Source organism: Erpetoichthys calabaricus, chromosome 17 (genome assembly GCF_900747795.2).
Source record: "Erpetoichthys calabaricus chromosome 17, fErpCal1.3, whole genome shotgun sequence".
Taxonomy (NCBI): Eukaryota; Metazoa; Chordata; class Cladistia; order Polypteriformes; family Polypteridae; genus Erpetoichthys; species Erpetoichthys calabaricus.
This window is the reverse complement of record NC_041410.2, coordinates 15,695,283-15,713,747: the sequence shown is the minus strand read 5'-3', so window position 1 is coordinate 15,713,747 and position 18,465 is coordinate 15,695,283. Positions and strand designations below refer to the sequence as shown.

Genomic DNA, 18,465 nt, shown 5'->3' with positions numbered 1-18,465 from the left:
TGGTCCAGCCACTCAGGTCCTTAACAATGAGGATCCTGTGAGCCGGTTCACCCTCAGAGAATCGCGCCACATGGCCGTAGTGCCATAACTGACGCTCCCTCACAATGCAGGTAATGTGCCTCATTCGGGACTCCATGAGCAACTGCTCATTTGACACAAAGTCAAACCAACGGTACCCAAGGATTTTCCAGAGAGATGCAGTACCAAAGGAGTCCAGTCTTCGTCTCAGGTCACTGGATAGTGTCCATGTCTCGCAACCATATAGCAAGACAGGAAGCACCAGGACTCTAAAGACTTGGACCTTCATCCTTTTGCATAGATATCGGGAGTGCCACACACCCCTTTCCAGCGACCTCATGACCACCCCCATGCTCTTCCAATCTGTCTATTGACTTCATAGGAAGAGTCACCAGAGACATGAATGTCACTGCCAAGGTAAGTAAACCTCTCAACAAGGTCAACACTCTATCCGTAAACAGACACACTGTTTATGGCTGTGCCCAAGAGGTCATTAAATGCTACCTATCTGTTGCAGAGTGAATCTCAAAGTGGTCTATTCATTATAGAGTGCCTTTCACAGCTGTCATTCTACAAAAATACGATAAAAATTGAAAATTAATATTGAGTACCCAGTCATCTTCCATACTTTTTCCATGTATGAGTCTGCTGGAGCAGCCCTTTTATTTAGGGGCATGACTGGCTGCCAGCTGGTGACCTCTACCCATGCTTATGACAGCTGCTGTCCCAAAGTGCAATATGACTAGAATGCCTCTGCTAATGATCTCTGCTCATGGCAGTTGATTTAATCTGATCTTTTATCATTTACTGTGCATTAGCGAGTGTAGAGGTCAAGAGGGTTTGTAGTGCTTGTCTGCTGAACTTTGAGTGTGGGTATGGGCCATTTTTAGAGTGATTGGATGCTTCAGTTTTAGGAAAAACAACAACCAGACTGGACCTTATGTCTGCTGGGCCTCGTGTTTGAGGCCCAGCACAATAGTAAGTTTATTTCTCGGAGCAACTTCCTAAGGACACTAAAGCAGCAGAAGGTTTAATTATGTAATGCAATAAAATGCTAGGCCAGTAGTAACTTGCTGATGGCCATTTGAATGTGCATGCCTGTGGGAGTCATCGTTTGTCTTTCTGTTCACAGGTATCAATGACTCCTACCAGATGGGCATCTTCCGCGTCCTTGCTGCTATACTGCACTTGGGGAATGTGGAGATTAAAGATCGAGATGCAGACAGCAGCATTATCCCTGTGAGAACCTGACGTCCTCTGTCTGTTAAGACCCTGCCCTTGGTGTTCTTTCTTTGTTTTTCCTTCTCTTTTCCTGCACCTTTCAGGAGTGCTTTGGACATCCTTGGCTTTTTCCTTTGTTACTGTCAGTTTAACCAAGTAGAGTCACGTGAAAAATTACACTCATGGAAATTGTTCAACATATTTGAATATTGAAACTGTACATCTTCATGCAGACGGTGCTTACAGGTAACCGTGGATAGACTTGAACCAAAACACAATAAATTTTGCTTTTTTAATCATTTATTCAACAAAAACATCAATAACATTAACGATTTGCTGGGGAAATAGAAAGTCCAACCTTGGCCTTTGCTGCCTTTAGCAGAAATGACTTCTTGTAAGGTGTTTTGGATAACTGCCCACTAGTCTCTGACATTGACTTGGAAATTTTTGAAAACTTCTTTGTTGGAAAAGTCCTTCAGTTGCAAGATCTTTATGGAGTTTCTTGCATGTCCTGTCCATTTTAGCCCCCCCCCCCATTATTTTAATGGGTTTCATATCAGGGCTTAGACCAGGCCAGTTCATAACCCTCCATTTTTTCATTTTGAACCCACATGGTGAATTTACTGGTATGCTTTAGGTCATTATTATGTTGAAAGGTCCATTTCTGGTTCAACCCTTCAAAAGGTGGCCTTACGTTCTCTTCAAACACACTTTTGATATGATGTAGAATTCATTGATTTGATGTTACAGCAAGCTATCTGGACCCTAAGGCAGTAAAGTAACCCCAAACCATATCCGCTTCACAGCTGGTGTGAGGTTCTTCTGAAATTCTGTCTTCTGTTTGCACCAAACGTTGTCTACTGTTGTTATGGCCAAACAGGCCAATCTTTAATTCCTCTGTCCAGAACACGATGTTCATGTGCGAACTGTAGTCTTGCTTGTGTGTTCTTTTTGGACAGCAAAGGATTTTTCCTAGCACACCTCACATGCAGGTCAGATTTGTGCAATTTCAGTCTGATTGTAGATACATGCACTTTGGCACTAACCTTTGTAGTTAGCTGCCGATCCTGCAATGAAATTCTGGTGTCCTTGCAGACTTCTTTTAGTGTAAAGGAGTCAGATATTGGGCTGAATTTGGCGGATCAGCCAGTTGCGCACAAATTAAGTCATTTGAAATTTACGCCACTTGTGGATGGTTTTCCTTATGGCAGAATGAACGTAAATCTTTTTAAATCCCTGGCCAGACTTCGAGGCATCAACAAGCTTCTTTCTGAGAACGTTGGAGAACTGATGGCACCACACACATCAATAGCAAAGAGAACACCAGACCCTTGATATCTGCAGTGTAACTAAGTCCATGCCCACCTATATACTCCCTAAGGAGGTTCAATTCACTGGGACCTGATCTGGAAAACCTGACTCTAATCTTATGGATTTGAAGTAGTGACAGATGTAGGGGTGTACTTACTTTTTCCACATTGACAAATCTACATTTTTTGTTAATTCCGATTATGATCATGAATACACCAAGACAATTTTATGTGTTCATGTATACCACCTTTATCTGTAGGACTGTTTGCATAAAGATTGAATGTTTGCATGTTCAAATGTGTCAAACGTCAACCGTTTCTGTGGTGTGTATGTACTTTTTCACAAAACTGTAGGTCTAATCAGAAACCCTGCTTTTTAACCTGTTGTAAAGCAATCTTTCTTTTATAAAATGTTATGATCCGTTCAGTACAGAGTGATGTGAGGTTGAGTTTTCCTTTATTTGTTTCAGCCCAACAATGCCCACCTGACTGTATTCTGCGACCTGATGGGAGTGACATATCAGGACATGTCCCACTGGCTCTGCCACAAGAAGCTTATAACAGCCACAGAAACGTATATCAAGCCTTTTCCCAAGCTGCAGGCAATCAATGCCAGGGATGCCCTTGCCAAACATATTTATGCCAAACTTTTCAGCTGGATAGTGGATCACGTGAACAAGGCCCTGCATGCCACTGTGAAGCAGCATTCCTTCATTGGGGTGCTTGACATTTATGGGTATGTTGTAATTTTTCACTGAAGCTGTCCATAACCACTGCCTGCGTCTTTCATTACAGGGTCATGGGGTGCCAATGGCGTCGGACGCAATGTGGGAACCAAGCTGGGATAAGATGTCTCATCTAATATCAAGCATTTTTGTCTTAGTCTCTTATGTGCATTATAGGCTGAGGGTGATAGTGATAATATAAAGAGCTCTGTTTTCAAATATCATATTCAGGTGACAGCTACACAACACACAAAAAAATAAAAACATCTGCCATATAATAACACTAAGCCCTGTGTGTGTGTGTGTGTGTGTGTGTGTGTGTGTGTGTGTGTGTGTGTCCTGTCACTAAGGGAAGTATCATTGGTCAGTATGGCTTTAGTTACTCGATCGAAGTGCAAAGAAGTGCAAGTGTGACACATAAGGAGGAAAATGGCATAGGAGGTACGCTCCGAGAGTCTCTTCCAAGGATGAGAAGCAAAAAAGCATTCAGGAGGCAAGAAAGGCTCCACAAAAATAATGACCGAGCCTGAGAAACAGGCGTTGCAGAGGGTGCCCTAGTCAAGAGAGGTTCAGACATGCATGAATACAGAGGAAAGGCAATGAAAGTACATGTAGGGCAAAGGATAGCAAATATTTTTTTAATTAGTCTATTACCAGTCTCTGACAGGCACTGGGACTTGTGTAGCCTGTAGGGGGGCACACCAGCTCCCCAGACCCGACGCAGACAGATGCAGGCACAAGTCCAGCACAAACACGGGCTCTTATTTTGCTGTGGTAAACTCTTCCTTCACAAGCGTTTCCCACCACCAAAGCACAGTACATAGTTCAAAGCACACAGCAATGCCCTTTTTCTTCTTTTTCTCTTTCTGCCTCCACTTCTTCAGCAAGTGTTGTCTTCTCCCAGCTGGCACCTTTTATGTAATACCTGTGAGTACTTTCGGTGTCCCGTAAGTTTGGTTCAGAAGTACTTCCGGGTAAGGTGGGAACCTGATGAATCAGGGCTTTGCAGTCCCTGCAGGACTCCCTAGCAGCATCCCCAGGACCCAGCAGGAAGGATCCACCAAGCTCCAACTCCCAGCGTGCCCTTTGTGAATCCAGGAAGATGATAATACACAGAGTATGCTTTCTTCACCGATTATTCCATTAAAAAGGCATCCTGGCTGGGCAAGGACGCCAACCATCTGCCACACATCCATCCATTTTCCAACCCGCTGAATCCGAACACAGGGTCATGGGGGTCTGCTGGAGCCAATCCCAGCCAACACAGGGCACAAGGCAGGAACCAATCCCAGGCAGGGTGCCAACTCACCGCAGGACACACCCACACACCAGGGCCAATTTAGAATCACCAATCCACCTAACCTAAATGTCTTTGGACTGTGGGAGGAAACCCACGCAGACACGGGGAGAACATGAAAACTCCACGCAGGGAGGACCCGGGAAGCGAACCCCGTTCCCCAGGTCTCCCAACTGCGAGGCAGCAGCGCTACTCACTGCGCCACCGTGCCGCCTTCTGCCACACATTTGTTAGTAATAACATTTTTAAAAAGCACATACAATTCAAACATTTAAAACTTTTTAAATCTAAGTTTGACTATCCAAAAAATAGTTAACATTAGGTTTGAGTACATTAGTTTAAAACTTGATCTTACATTCTATTAATAAGACCAAGTAGACTCCTCACTCTCCACAGCCAAACAGTGTTCAGAAGCAACTACGAAGGCTAATAAGTTGTTCTTTTATATAGCACCTCGAAAGAGACTGTGTTTAAGCTTTAGAACACAAATCAACAACAACAATTAATTTTTAATAGCCCAAAATCACACAAGGAATGCCGCAATGGGCTTTAACAGGCCCTGTGTTTTGACAGCCCCCCAGCCTTGACTCTCTAAGAAGACAAACCTCAAAAAAAAAAAAAAAGAGAGACCCCTTCCAAGTTAGCTTGGGCATGCAATGGGTGTCGAAAATGGGGTAAATACAACACAAAACAGAACACAAGTAATCCTCCTCACATATCTAGATGGCCAATGTGTCATGGCCACCTCAGGAATACAGGATATCAGTACAATAGGAATAGTACAAGCTGCAAAGCAAAATGCAAGAGTAAATTACACGTATATTCACATATGAGGATTCAGATTTGTTCAGAGTCCTGGAGACCTCGGCCAACAAGCTGCCTCCCCACTACTGGCCATTCCACAGCTGAGTCAGTACCTGGCCAGCCAATCGGATGAAAGGTCCCTTCTACCCAATAATTTCACTGCTCCTTTATAAGAGATGATTTTTCCATAGGTAGGCAAACAACTTGACAATAGAACAGTGACACCACGTGTGAGTACCGAGACGAGAAACTGAATAGGGGAGGATTAGCAACAAATTATAAAAATCATATTACTTGTGTTTTAGTACAAATGACTAACGACAGAGATGCAGCATGCACTGTTAATCAGCAGCTCTAGTCAGGGTGTGCTAAACTGAAACAGTGAGTCTTCAGCTGGGATATAAAAGCTGAAGGGGCGCCTCTTATAGTAAAAGGCAGACCATTCCACAGCTTCAGGGCCCTGTAACTAAATGCTCAACCTCCCACTGTTATTTTATTAATCCTTGGATGTGAGACATCATCTGGAGTAGTGAGTACAGTTTTAGTCTCCAAATTAAAATTAGACCTAGCAGCACTAGAGAAAGTCAAGAAAAGACTGAATAAGCGAAGTCCAAGATTCAGGGGTATGAGCTACGAGGAGAAGTTGAACCTTTTCAGTTTTAGCAAACAGAGATGGAGAGATGACAAGACTGAAGTGTTCAAAATTTATGAAGTGACTTAGTACAGTGAATTTGGAATTTTACTTTAAAATTAATTCTTCAAGAAGAAAACTGGTTAAGGGTAAATGTTGCACAAGTGCACATGGAAAAGGTGACCAGGTAGTGTTGTATGTCATGGAATTTGAGGGGCCTTCAGAAGTTGACTTTATGCCACTATGGAGAATCTAGAATAGACTTCGCGAGTTTGTTGGGCCGAATGACCTGCTCTCATGAATGTTGTTCCAATATTTAGCAATGTGTACTTAATTTTTAACGTGAATATTCTAGTCTAATTACACAACCCTGGCACTGACCATGTCCTTTGGACACTAAATTTGCCAATTTTTATTACTATAGGTTTGAAACTTTTGAGATCAACAGTTTTGAACAATTCTGTATTAATTACGCAAATGAGAAGCTGCAACAACAGTTCAATATGGTAAGTTTCTTTTTTTTTTTCCTCTTCTAGCTCATGATTTGCTAATAATTACTGTACATCCTAAATAATGAGGCAACATGGTGGCACTCTGGTCAGTTTTGCCGAGTCCAGTTTCCAAGATTCAAATGCCATGCCTGGTCACTCTGTGTGGATTTTGCTTGTTCTCCAGTTTTCCTCCCCAATTCACAAAGACTGGTGTGGTGGGTGAATCAGAAATTCTAACTTGTGACTGAGAGTGGGTCTGAAATGGACTGGCACTCCACACCCAGTGCTACAGGGAAAGGCTCCAGCCCTGTAACCCTGAACTGGATTAAGTGGGTTTGAGGCTATTAGATATTTTTAATAACAGTGGAATTTATATTTCATTAGAAAGTTACTTCAGAGGTGTTTAAAGTAGACCAAAGCCTCTTATCCTTATGACTTTGTAAGTTCACTTTTAGGTCACAGATTTCATTCCTGCATTTCACTGACAAATTTTGCAAAACCCATTTTCTGCTTGGCATGTCTTTAGTGTGGAATTGTTTTGCTATACCTTTTGCTATTTATTGATTTTATAATTATGGAGCACCACTGTGACCTTTTATTTTTAACTTGACCAACCTACTGCACATAACTCTGCCTTAAACTCATTTTGGGAGTCTGTTGGAAAGGAAAACTCTCTTTAAGTTCATGAAGCATGGACATAAATTTAATTTCAAAAATTGCTGAGACAGCAACATCACAACAGTGTGCTTTATGTAATGTAGTGCCTTTTGATAGTGAACCCTCTCAAGTGACGCTTTATAAGTGTTGATTTATAACGTCAATCTGGGAAAAGCACTGAAGTCCCTAAATCTTTTACTTCCCTGATTTATAGTTCCTAAAGCCAGTTACTGGCATTTTCTGGTGTTTAGGGTCCCTTCTTTGAGATATCATTAATAGCAGGGGAGATGATTTAGGTGAATTCATTTTGTACTGGATGGCACGATGGTGCATTGCTTAGCACTGATGTTTTATGGACCCAAATTCTACACCCATTTGTTGTCTTGAGTGAAAAGTTCTACAAACCTCTGGAACCGTCTGGGTTTTCCTCTTTCCAATAAAAAAGAATTCATCCCCTTGGGATTTCTCACATTTTACTGATACACAACTTTGAATCCCAGTGGGTGTGGCTAAATGGCATCAGCTGTGAATTTAAGGTCACAAAGGGCCTGAGTCTAACATGGCAGCACCTGGCGCAAGACAGGAAATGCCTCTGGGCAAGGGCACAAGTCGATCTCAACACACACACACCATTGACAATTTAGAATAATTGATCTCATAACTATTCACCCCTTTAATACGACACACCTAAATCATGACTGGTGCAGCCAACTGATTTTAGAAATCCCAAAATTAGTTTCAATGGAGGTCACCTGTCTGGGGTGTCACTTGATTGCAGTCTCAATGCACGTGAATGTGGAAGGGCCAGCTTGTAGTGAATCATCATTGTGGGCTAACTTACACAATAAACACAAATAAACACTTGGGGAAACTCGGAGAAAAGCACACATCAGGGGAAAGAGATAAGAAAACATGCAACTCCGTTAAATCAATCATGAAGAAATGGAAAGGGTATGGCACAGCTGGAAATCTGCCATGAGCAGGCCGTCCACTGAGTGATTGTGCAAGAAGATGACGAGTGAGGGAGATTGGCAAGAGACCTCTGAGTCACAAGCTACAGTGGCTGAGACACTGGTTGTTACTTTTCGGCAAAGAAAAAATGCACAGGATATCTCGGCTAGGGTTTGCCTGAACACACATGGGAGAGTCTGAAATCAGTTGGAAGACACTGTGAAAGGCGCTATATATGGGCGCTGACCCGACACAGACTGACTCTGTGAGGCACACGTAAAATAAATAAAACTTTTTATTTTCTTTACCTGTGTCCCACAGGCACAACACAGTCCCAAAACACCACCACAAAAATACTCTACTCTACTCTACTCTACTCTACTCTACTCTACTCTACTCTACTCTACTCTACTCTACTCTACTCTACTCTACTCTACTCTACTCTACTCGGCAGCTCCTCCTCCCGACTCCGGCTCCTTGAGTGGTGGCTGCAGGCTCCTCTTATTGCCCACCTGGAAGTGCTTCAGGTGGTAATTAGTCTAATTAGGCTGCACTTCCGGGTGTGGCTGCATCACAGCCCAAACAAGCTCGTTAAGTCGTTCCGCTCCCCCTGGCGATGGCCACGGAGCCCAAAAGGCATGAGCTTTGGTGTTCCACAATTGTGGCCCCGATATTGGGGGGCGGCCACCAAGTGTTCCGGGGAACATAATGAGCCTCCCATGGCAGCTTCTCCGGATTCAGTGCCAAAGGGGTGTCCCGGCCAGGCATGGGCCCCGGCCATCCGTCACAACACTTATGTCGTTCGAGCCTAAAATTGAGCAGTTTGGCCATGTGACGATGCAGGTTCTCACTTCATGCTCTCATCTTACTTTTGGAAGTTCTTAAACTCGACATCATCAGTAATATAACTGGATGAGCTGGGCAATGAGGACACAACGAAGCAAGGGAATGGTGCAAGAAGGTGTAAGTGCTTTTATTAATAACAACAAAACCAAAAACAGTGTTCAAAATAAATAGCGCAGTGTTTCTAAATGTCAATAAATAAATAATCCATTAAAAACCAGTGAAAAGGTGGAGGTTAAAATAATCCATTCTACCGAGGTTAAAATGCTGGCTGGAAGTAGTCCTTTCTTTAAAAACGAACACGGTGCTTTCTTCAACTGGCGGCTCTCCTGCTTCTCTCATCCGGGCACTGCACCAGGGGAGTCTCCCTACCCATAGCTGACCTTCTCCTGTCTAGTCTGTAGCCCTGCGGTCCCTGGCTCCGTACGACTCTCCAGACGCTCATGCTGGGGCTGCCACCTCCCAAGCCTCCTGACTCCCGATACATTTTGTGGCGAGCCAACCACCTTCTGGTCACTCCTGCTCCTCCAAAGCGCTCACTTCTAGCTGCCCCGGGGTGTCGGCCTAACACTCCTGAGGGGCTCTCCTTCCAGCTGCCTGCTCTGTCTAGCGAGCCTGCCTTCACCCGCTCGCTCATGTATGCACGCACCAGCTTTCAGCTTCCTGCTGCCTGACTTCTCCCTTAACCCCTGTTCACTTTCCCCTTTCAGTTTCTTCTTCTCCCTGTCTGCACTCACACTTCTACTATATATAATAGGGATGTGGCAATTAGCAGTTCCTGGCTTCAATTACGGATGCGGACGATTCCTCACCTGCACACCTAAGCGAGGAAATGCCTGCCTCGCGTAACATCCGAGAACCGCTCTGGCCACACTACAAACCCCCCACCCTAAGCAGCGAGGTGTGGCGATTATCTATTTAATTTAATTTATGGGCTTTTCTTCTGAGCTGTGAACCCGCTATACCCCCAGCCACCATGTTACACTGCACATTCTCAAAAACACACCATACAATACAGTTTATTTTTGTATAGCCCAAAATCACACAGGAAGTGCCACAATGGGCTTTAACAGGCCCTGCCTCTTGACAGCGCCCCAGCCTTGACTCTCTAAGAAGACAAGGAAAAACTCCCAAAAAAAACCTTGTAGGGAAAAAATGGAAGAAACCTTGGGAAAGGCAGTTCAAAGAGAGACCCCTTTCCAGGTAGGTTGGGCGTGCAGTGGGTGTCAAAAGAAGGGGGTCAATACAATACAATGCAGTTCACAGAACAGAGCAATTCCTCAATATAGTAAGAAATAAAAAATATAAATTTTAGAAGTACAGAGCAGAATTTAACAGTAAATGATATATCCCATGATAAGATTTGGATTTGTGTAGAGTCCTGGAGACCTCATCCTTCAAGCTGCCTCCCCCATTTGGCCATTCCATGGCTGAAACAGTGCTGGGCCAGCCAATCCGATGAAAGGACCACTCTTTCCCACGATTCCTGCGATCCTCCATCTGGGATGACTTTTCCTTAGGCAGGCAAAACAACTTGGCAGGTGGGCCGTGGCACCAAGTGCCACATTTGAGTACCGAGAAGAAAAACAGAATAAGTGAGGGTAGCGCTGCTGCCTCGCAGTTGGGAGACCTGGGTTCACTTCCCGGGTCCTCCCTGCGTGGAGTTTGCATGTTCTCCCCGTGTCTGCGTGGGTTTCCTCCGGGCGCTCCGGTTTCCTCCCACAGTCCAAAGACATGCAGGTTAGGTGAATTGGCGATTCTAAATTGTCCCTAGTGTGTGCTTGGTGTGTGGGTGTGTTTGTGTGTGTCCTGTGGTAGGTTGGCACCCTGCCTGGGATTGATTCCTGCCTTGTGCCCTGTGTTGGCTGGGATTGGCTCCAGCAGACCCCCGTGACCCTGTGTTTGGATTCAGCGGGTTGGAAAATGGATGGATGGATGGATAGTATACAATTATAACTGTCATGTTACTTATGTTTAAGTGCTAATGACTAACAACAGAGATGCAGTCTGTACAGTTAATCAGCAGCTCTAGTCAGGATATGCTAAACTGAAGTAGTGAGTCTTCAGCCGGGATTTGAAAGCTGAGACCGAAGGGGCATCTCTTATAGTAGCAGGCAGACCAGTCCACAGTTTAGGGGCCCTGTAACTAAAAGCTCGACCTCCCACTGTTATTTTATTAATCCTTGGGATCATAAGCAGACCGGCATCTTGAGATCTTAATGTGCGCTCAGGTTTGTAAGTCATGATAAGTTCAGACAAGTAAGCTGGACCTCGACCATTTAATGCTTTATATGTTAAAAGAAGGATTTTGAAATCTGCCCTAAACTTAACCAGGAGCCAGTGTAAGGATTTAAGAACTGGAGTTATGTGTTCGTATTTTCTTGTTCTTGTAATAATTCTCGCAGCCGCATTTTGGATTAACTGGAGGCTGTATAAAGAACAGTTTGAACATCCAGTGAACACCGCATTGCAGTAGTCAATCCTACTAGAGATAAATGCATGAATTAGTTTCTCAGAATCCTGTTTATTTAAAAAGCGCCTTAATTTCCTAACATTTTTAAGATGGAAGAAACATGTTTTGGACAACTTTGTAACATGCGCTTTAAATGACATGCTAGAGTCAAAGATAACTCCTAGATTGCGGGCTGATTCAGTAAAATTGACTGGGATTCCCACTGAGTTAAATGATGACAAAATATTGTTGTGATCAGCATCATCAGCACCATCCATACTGTGAAGCATGGTGGCTGTTGGGATGCTTCTCTGTGGCAGGCCCTGGAAGGCTTGTGAAGGGAAAATGAATGTAGCAAAATATTGGGAAATCCTGGAGGAAAACCGGATGCAAGTTTTCAAGAAACCTGCACCTTGGGAGAAAATTTGTTTTCCAGCAAGACAACGAGCCCAAGCGTAAAAGAACAGTTACATGAGAATGGCTTCAAAACAACAATATGGATGTCCTGTAGTAGCCAAGTCAGAGTCCAAATCTCAGTCCAATTGAGAATTTGTGGCTGGCCTTGGTAAAGGACCATCATGACGCCTGGTATGGCTTGAGCTGCTTTAAGAAGAATTGGGGAGAAATGGCAGAGTGCAGTTGTGCAAAACTTGGAGAGACCTGAGCCACAGACACAGACTCAAGGCTGTCATGGCTGACAAAAGCACATCTACTAAATACTGACATGAAGGCGCTGACTACTTGTGAGATCAGTTATTCTGTATTGTACATTTGTAGTTCTTTTAGACACTTTGCAGAGATCACTTTTCAGTTGGACATTTACCAGTCGTTTTTTGTGTTGATCCATGTCAGAAAAGGCCAAATTAAATCCACTGGGATTAAATGTTGTATAACCTGTAAAGGACAGCCGGGTCCCATGCCCGGCAGGGACGCCTCTGCTACATCTGTTCCGGGGGAGCAGCCATGGACTGTTCAATACCTCCCCCGGGACGCTTGGTGGCAGCCTTTCTGGCAGGCAATGATTCCCCAACCCGGCGCATGGCTCCATAGGAGATGGAGTCCTCGACAGCCTGGTTGGGGGCTCGGATGGCCGCCAGGGGGAGCTGCGTGGAGTCAGCAGTCTGGCTGGTCATACCTTCAGCCCCACCCGGAAGGGCAATTAGGTCCAGGTGGCCAAGCACCTGGACCGCTTCTGGGTGGGATATAAAAAGGGCCAGCCACCACCACTCAGGAAGCCAGAGTTGGGAGGAAGGAGGACGAAGCTTGTGGTGGAGTGGTGGGAGAGAAAGAGTGAGTTATTGTGTGGTGGAGAAAGAGGTGCTTTTGAGACTGTGTATTACCTGTGGGTCACGGGGAAGACGTGCGCCCATGGGTGAAGAAGAAAATAAAGCCCTTGTGTTTTATAGTGCCTCTGTGTCGTTCTGTGCCGGGTTGGGCGCTATATAGCGCTCTCTTTTACAAACAATAAAATGTGAAAACTTCAGAGAGGGCGAGTACTTTTTGTCAGTATTCCCATAGACCTTCTTGTCTGTTTTTTTGGCAATTCGAAATTGTCAGTTGTGTGTGTGTGAGTGTGTTGAGAGTGACTTGCACTCTGCCCAGAGGTGTTTCCTGTCTTGTGCCAAGTGTAGCCATGTTAGACTCTGGCCCTTTATGACCTTGAATTCACAGCTGATAGCGTTTAGCCACACTCGCTAGGATGTCGCTAGCATACAGCATGTTCCGGAAAATGAATTCTTAGCATGCAGTTTATAGAAGGAATTGTTTTCTTTATACTGGTGATGCATTTGATGTCAACAAGTCATGAATGGCATTTATGATCTCTTGAAATCTGATGCCCACTAGATTTGCTTTCTCGTCATGCTGCTTGGCCAGCTGTAGAAATGGATGAACTGCTTTGTCAGCAAACCCCTTTGTCCTTTCTGACGAGTTGCCAGCATCATTACCCGGCCAGGATGCCAGCTGGGTGGAAGGGAAGACCGAGGGAGAGAGGACAGTTGGGACATTATCTTCCCCTGTGGGTTGCAGTGGCACCTTGGATTCCCACGGAGCATTCTGGGAGTTGGAGTTTGGAGCAGGCCTGTTGGGTTCCATGGGGTGTTGCAGAGACGATGGATTTCTTTGAGGCTGCGTTTCCGCCACACCTGGAAGTGCTGCCAGAAGAAGGTCGGGGAACAACTGAAGCACTTCCCGGGAGCGCTGTAAAAGGAGCCACCTTGCTCTAGTCGAGGAGCCAGAGTCGGGAGGAGGTGGACAAAGCTTGCTGGAGGAGGAGTGGAGACGGAGGAAGAGAAAAGGAAGAAAGGATTGTGTTTATTTGAGCATTTGGTGCTTGTACTGTGCTGGATAGTAGGGAGCAAAAGAAAAGCACTTCCCCACTTAAAATAAAGGCATGCTGTGTGGGCTCTGTGGGCTCTGGGCCCTGTGTCGGTTGTGTACGGGTTGTGTTTGGGAAGCTGTACGCCCCCTTGTGGTCCACATCTTTTACATAATTTCCGTTTTTCATTTTTTTTTTTCTCTTTGCTAATTAAAATGATTTGGTCAAGTGAAATTGTAACATTTTCTAAACCTTGTACATTATAGAGATCCAGAACTCCTCTAAGCACAGGATTTGAGCCCTTGGCTCCGTGACACATGGACATTTACCGCTGTAACATTTTGCTGCCCACACAGAAAATCCAGGGCTATGTTTTGTATGTTGTTGTGTTTTTTTTTTTTTGGCAATCTGAGCACATGAATTGACTCGCTGACAATGGGTTGTGGGTATGAATTGAACCAGCAGTCCTCTCGCTTACAATCCAGTGCAGTAGCCTCTAAGCAACAAAGAACGATTATTTAAATCTGAAGCGTCACTGGGTAAAAGTCCCGGCTCATTTAAAAAAAAATACTTAAAATTTTACAGTGCAAATAGACAACAGCTGTTGCGCAGGCTTCTGCTTTGTCAGAGCATGTGTGGGATTAAGATCATGCTTGGTGTCCATTTTTTCTATTTATAGGCAGATGTACGCATTCCTCTTACATTCTAATAATAAAACTCACCAGCCGGCAGATGCTGTCACTTTTAATGTTAAAATTGTGTGTTTTTTGCACAAAGAATTAGTGACTGTATCTGTTATGATGGTTGGCAATTCCAACTTATCATCATTATCTTAACTCTTTTTGGTGCTTTTCCAGTAGAAACGCACTGAACTGGGGTGACCAGGCCATAGTATTATCAGGAACATCTCTATCGATTCTTGAGGAAATACCCAGATTTTTTTTTTTTTTTAGGCCAATTGACCGTTTTAATTCTTCCAGCATGTTCTGGATTGGCCACTTGGTCTTCACCAGTGAGCCAAGTCTTGTTCACACATCCTGAGAAAGGCAATGCCCAATGGAGTATCCTAACCCCTAATCCGGAGAAGCAGCAGTTCTAATCTCCTTAGCCTGACATTGAGAGTGAGCCCAATAACCTAATTTAGGCCACATGTACTCGCTACGCCATTCTGGAGATGTACAGTAGACTGACTGGTCAGTGGTTAGTTTTGACTCCTGCTTCACCACCACAGCCCAGTACAGTTTTTTGTAAAACCCCTGCTGCTGCACCAGTTTGTTGGTCAGTCTTCTGTAAAACTTAGGGTTTACACCGAGAAATGACAATGCTGTCATTTTTAAAGATTTTACTCTAATGGTGTTGTTTAAACATTTTTAGCATTATTGATAGTTTGTTTTGTCAGGACTAAAACAGTAGTTTTGTGTTTATGAAATGTCTTCTCTTGTGATTCTTTACAGCACGTGTTTAAACTGGAACAAGAAGAGTACATGAAGGAAGAGATCCCCTGGACGCTGATCGACTTCTATGACAATCAACCTTGCATCAACTTAATTGAAGCCAAGCTGGGAATCTTGGATTTGCTGGATGAAGAGTGCAGGGTACAAATCCCCAATCCTTAGTGAAGCAGTTCTTTTCATAAATCTTCATTTGCTACACCAGTGTTTTTCCTACTCCTGGTCCTGAACCCTATGCTGTCTGGGTTTTAGTCCATAATTGTTGTGCTTTCAGTTAAAATCTTTTCTTAATTTTGGATTTTGTCTAATTTTCGTTACTAGCGGGCTGCCTCTTGAGTAGATATATGTGATTCTAAAGCCTGTGCTTTATATATGAGTTGGTTTTGGTTTATTTTCTCTCTTCTGCTTAGCCACTTGCACTTTTGCCCCACTTAACGACCTACAGCATCTATAGACTTGGCATGATCCTGACAGGGAACGGGTTTAAATTCCTGTCAGTGTTTTGTTATAGAAGCTTCTTATATGGTTTTGTTTATAATGTAATGTTCAGTGGGAGCGAACATACAGTACATTTTGTGGGTAGGACCGGGTTGGGCCCCTGTTTGCCGGAGGAACAGTCTGAATTCTTGAGTCATGGATTACAGGAGGTGCTTGAAACATTCCTTTTGGACTTTGGTCCATGTTGATTCAGTAGCGTCCCATAGTTCCTGTAGATTTTGTAGCCACACATTCAAGCAGCAAACTTCCCACTTCACACCAAATTCTGTGCTCCATCATCTGCGTGTTCCAGGATAAATTAAAATTTCCTTATTGGGCAACATTCAGATAGATGGACAGTGCTTTCGTTATCTGTCTGTCTGTCTAATGGCAGCTTTTCTTGTCCGTCTGTCTTATTGTGCCTTTCAAATTTATATTTGTGCTTCCATACACTGGTTACAGGCAGCAGCAAAAGTCTATCATAGTGCCTTTGATATATATGTTGTGACCATTAGGGGGCATAGCAGCACCCCAAACACAACTACACAACACAGTCCTGCGTTCAAACAGAACACAATGTTTTATTTTCAGTACCTCCAAATCTTCTCCACAATAGTACAATACAGTCTTTGTATCTCCTTCCACTAATATAGGTTGTCTTGTCTCCTTCTACACATTCCATATGGTCTCATCCACTCTCCTCCTGACTCGGACCACCCATACAAGAAACTGAACTTGTTTTTATGCCAAACCCGGGAGTAATTCTGGTGCCACCAAATTGCATCCAGGTCAGGTGGAAGTTCTTTAAAGTCAGCGATATTCTGTTCCTGCAGAGCCCCCTGGCAGAACCTCTGGACCACAATAGGTCTGTCTCATGAGACTGCAATTCCCAGCCTGCCCTGTGAGTATCCATGCAGGTACTATAGCCCGGAAGGCTGCCACCTATTGCATCGGGGGAGCAAACGGTCCATATGATCGGTCTCCCCCTGTCCTTCTGTTAAACTGGCTTTCTGGCTGAGTAAGATACCTTGGACCATCCTGGCCAGAACACGCCTGCTGTCCATGACAAGGTCTGTTATTTAATATGTTTCACATCTATTTATCTGTTGCGTAACATAAAAATTCTAACTGGGCTGCATCTGCAAAACCATCCATCCATTGTCTCCCGCTTATCCGAGGTCGGGTCGTGGGGGCAGCAGCTTGAGCAGAGATGCCCAGACTTCCCTCTCCCCGGCCACTTCTTCTAGCTCTTCTGGGAGAATCCCAAGGCGTTCCCAGGCCAGCCGAGAGACGTAGTCCCTCCAACGTGTCCTGGGTCTTCCCCGGGGCTTCCTCCCGGTTGGACGTGCCCGGAACACCTCACCAGGGAGGCGTCCAGGAGGCATCCTGATCAGATGCCCGAGCCACCTCATCTGACTCCTCTCGATGCGGAGGAGCAGCGGCTCTACTCTGAGCCCCTCCCGGATGACTGAGCTTCTCACCCTATCTTTAAGGGAAAGCCCAGACACCCTGCGGAGGAAACTCATTTCAGCTGCTTGTATTCGCGATCTCGTTCTTTCGGTCACTACCCATAGCTCATGACCATAGGTGAGGGTAGGAACATAGATCGACTGGTAAATTGAGAGCTTCGCCTTGCGGCTCAGCTCCTTTTTCACCACGACAGACCGATGCAGAGCCCGCATTACTGCGGATGCCGCACCGATCCGCCTGTCGATCTCACGCTCCATTCTTCTCTCACTCGTGAACAAGACCCCGAGATACTTGAACTCCTCCACTTGGGGCAGGATCTCGCTACCAACCCTGAGAGGGCACTCCACCCTTTTCCGGCTGAGGACCATGGTCTCGGATTTGGAGATGCTGATTCTCATCCCAGCCGCTTCACACTCGGCTGCGAACCGATCCAGAGAGAGCTGAAGATCACGGCCTGATGAAGCAAACAGGACAACATCATCTGCAAAAAGCAGTGACCCAATCCTGAGCCCACCAAACCGGACCCCCTCAATGCCCTGGCTGCGCCTAGAAATTCTGTCCATAAAAGTTATGAACAGAATCGGTGACAAAGGGCAGCCCTGGCGGAGTCCAACTCTCACTGGAAACGGGTTCGACTTACTGCCGGCAATGCGGACCAGGCTCTGGCAACGATCGTACAGGGACCGAACAGTTCTTATCAAGGGGGCCGGTACCCCATACTCTCGGAGTACCCCCCACAGGATTCCCCGAGGGACACGGTCGAATGCCTTTTCCAAATCCACAAAACACATGTAGACTGGTTGGGCAAACTCCCATGCACCCTCCAGGACCCTGCTAAGGGTATAGAGCTGGTCCACTGTTCCGCGACCAGGACGAAAACCACACTGTTCCTCCTGAATCCGAGGCTCGACTATCCGACGGACCCTCCTCTCCAGGACCCCTGAATAGACTTTTCCAGGGAGGCTGAGGAGTGCGATCCATCTGTAGTTGGAACACACCCTCCGGTCCCCTTTCTTAAAGAGGCATCTGCAAAACACAAAAAAGAAATCCACCTGATGACAAGTAGCGTTTTTAACTTTTTAATCCTCTTTTCTTACATGTTTATAATTGAATCCTTCCTTCCTTTATCTTCCAGATGCCAAAAGGAACTGATGATACCTGGGCCCAGAAATTATATAACACTCACTTGAATAAATGTGACCTGTTTCAGAAACCTCGCCTCTCGAATCGTGCCTTTATAATCCAGCACTTTGCCGACAAGGTAAGTCAGAATTGTATTTAAAGAGAGGGCTTCATATTTTTCTTTATACCCCACTCTGTACTCTTCATCCCACCATACAAGACAGATAA

General features: G+C 45.0%; 1 protein-coding gene across 7 annotated transcripts in view; it reads left to right on the top strand.

Annotated features, from left to right (window-relative positions):
- The window catches only part of myo5aa (myosin VAa), a 299,077-nt gene that overhangs the window by 139,961 nt on the left and 140,651 nt on the right, over positions 1-18,465 (top strand). For all 7 annotated transcript variants that reach the window (XM_051920655.1, XM_051920654.1, XM_051920651.1 and 4 more), the window contains exons 9-13: positions 1,151-1,257; positions 3,020-3,285; positions 6,431-6,512; positions 15,172-15,312; positions 18,251-18,376. In XM_051920655.1, the coding sequence (XP_051776615.1) occupies positions 1,151-1,257; positions 3,020-3,285; positions 6,431-6,512; positions 15,172-15,312; positions 18,251-18,376 (722 nt within the window). The remainder of the gene's footprint in view (positions 1-1,150; positions 1,258-3,019; positions 3,286-6,430; positions 6,513-15,171; positions 15,313-18,250; positions 18,377-18,465) is intronic.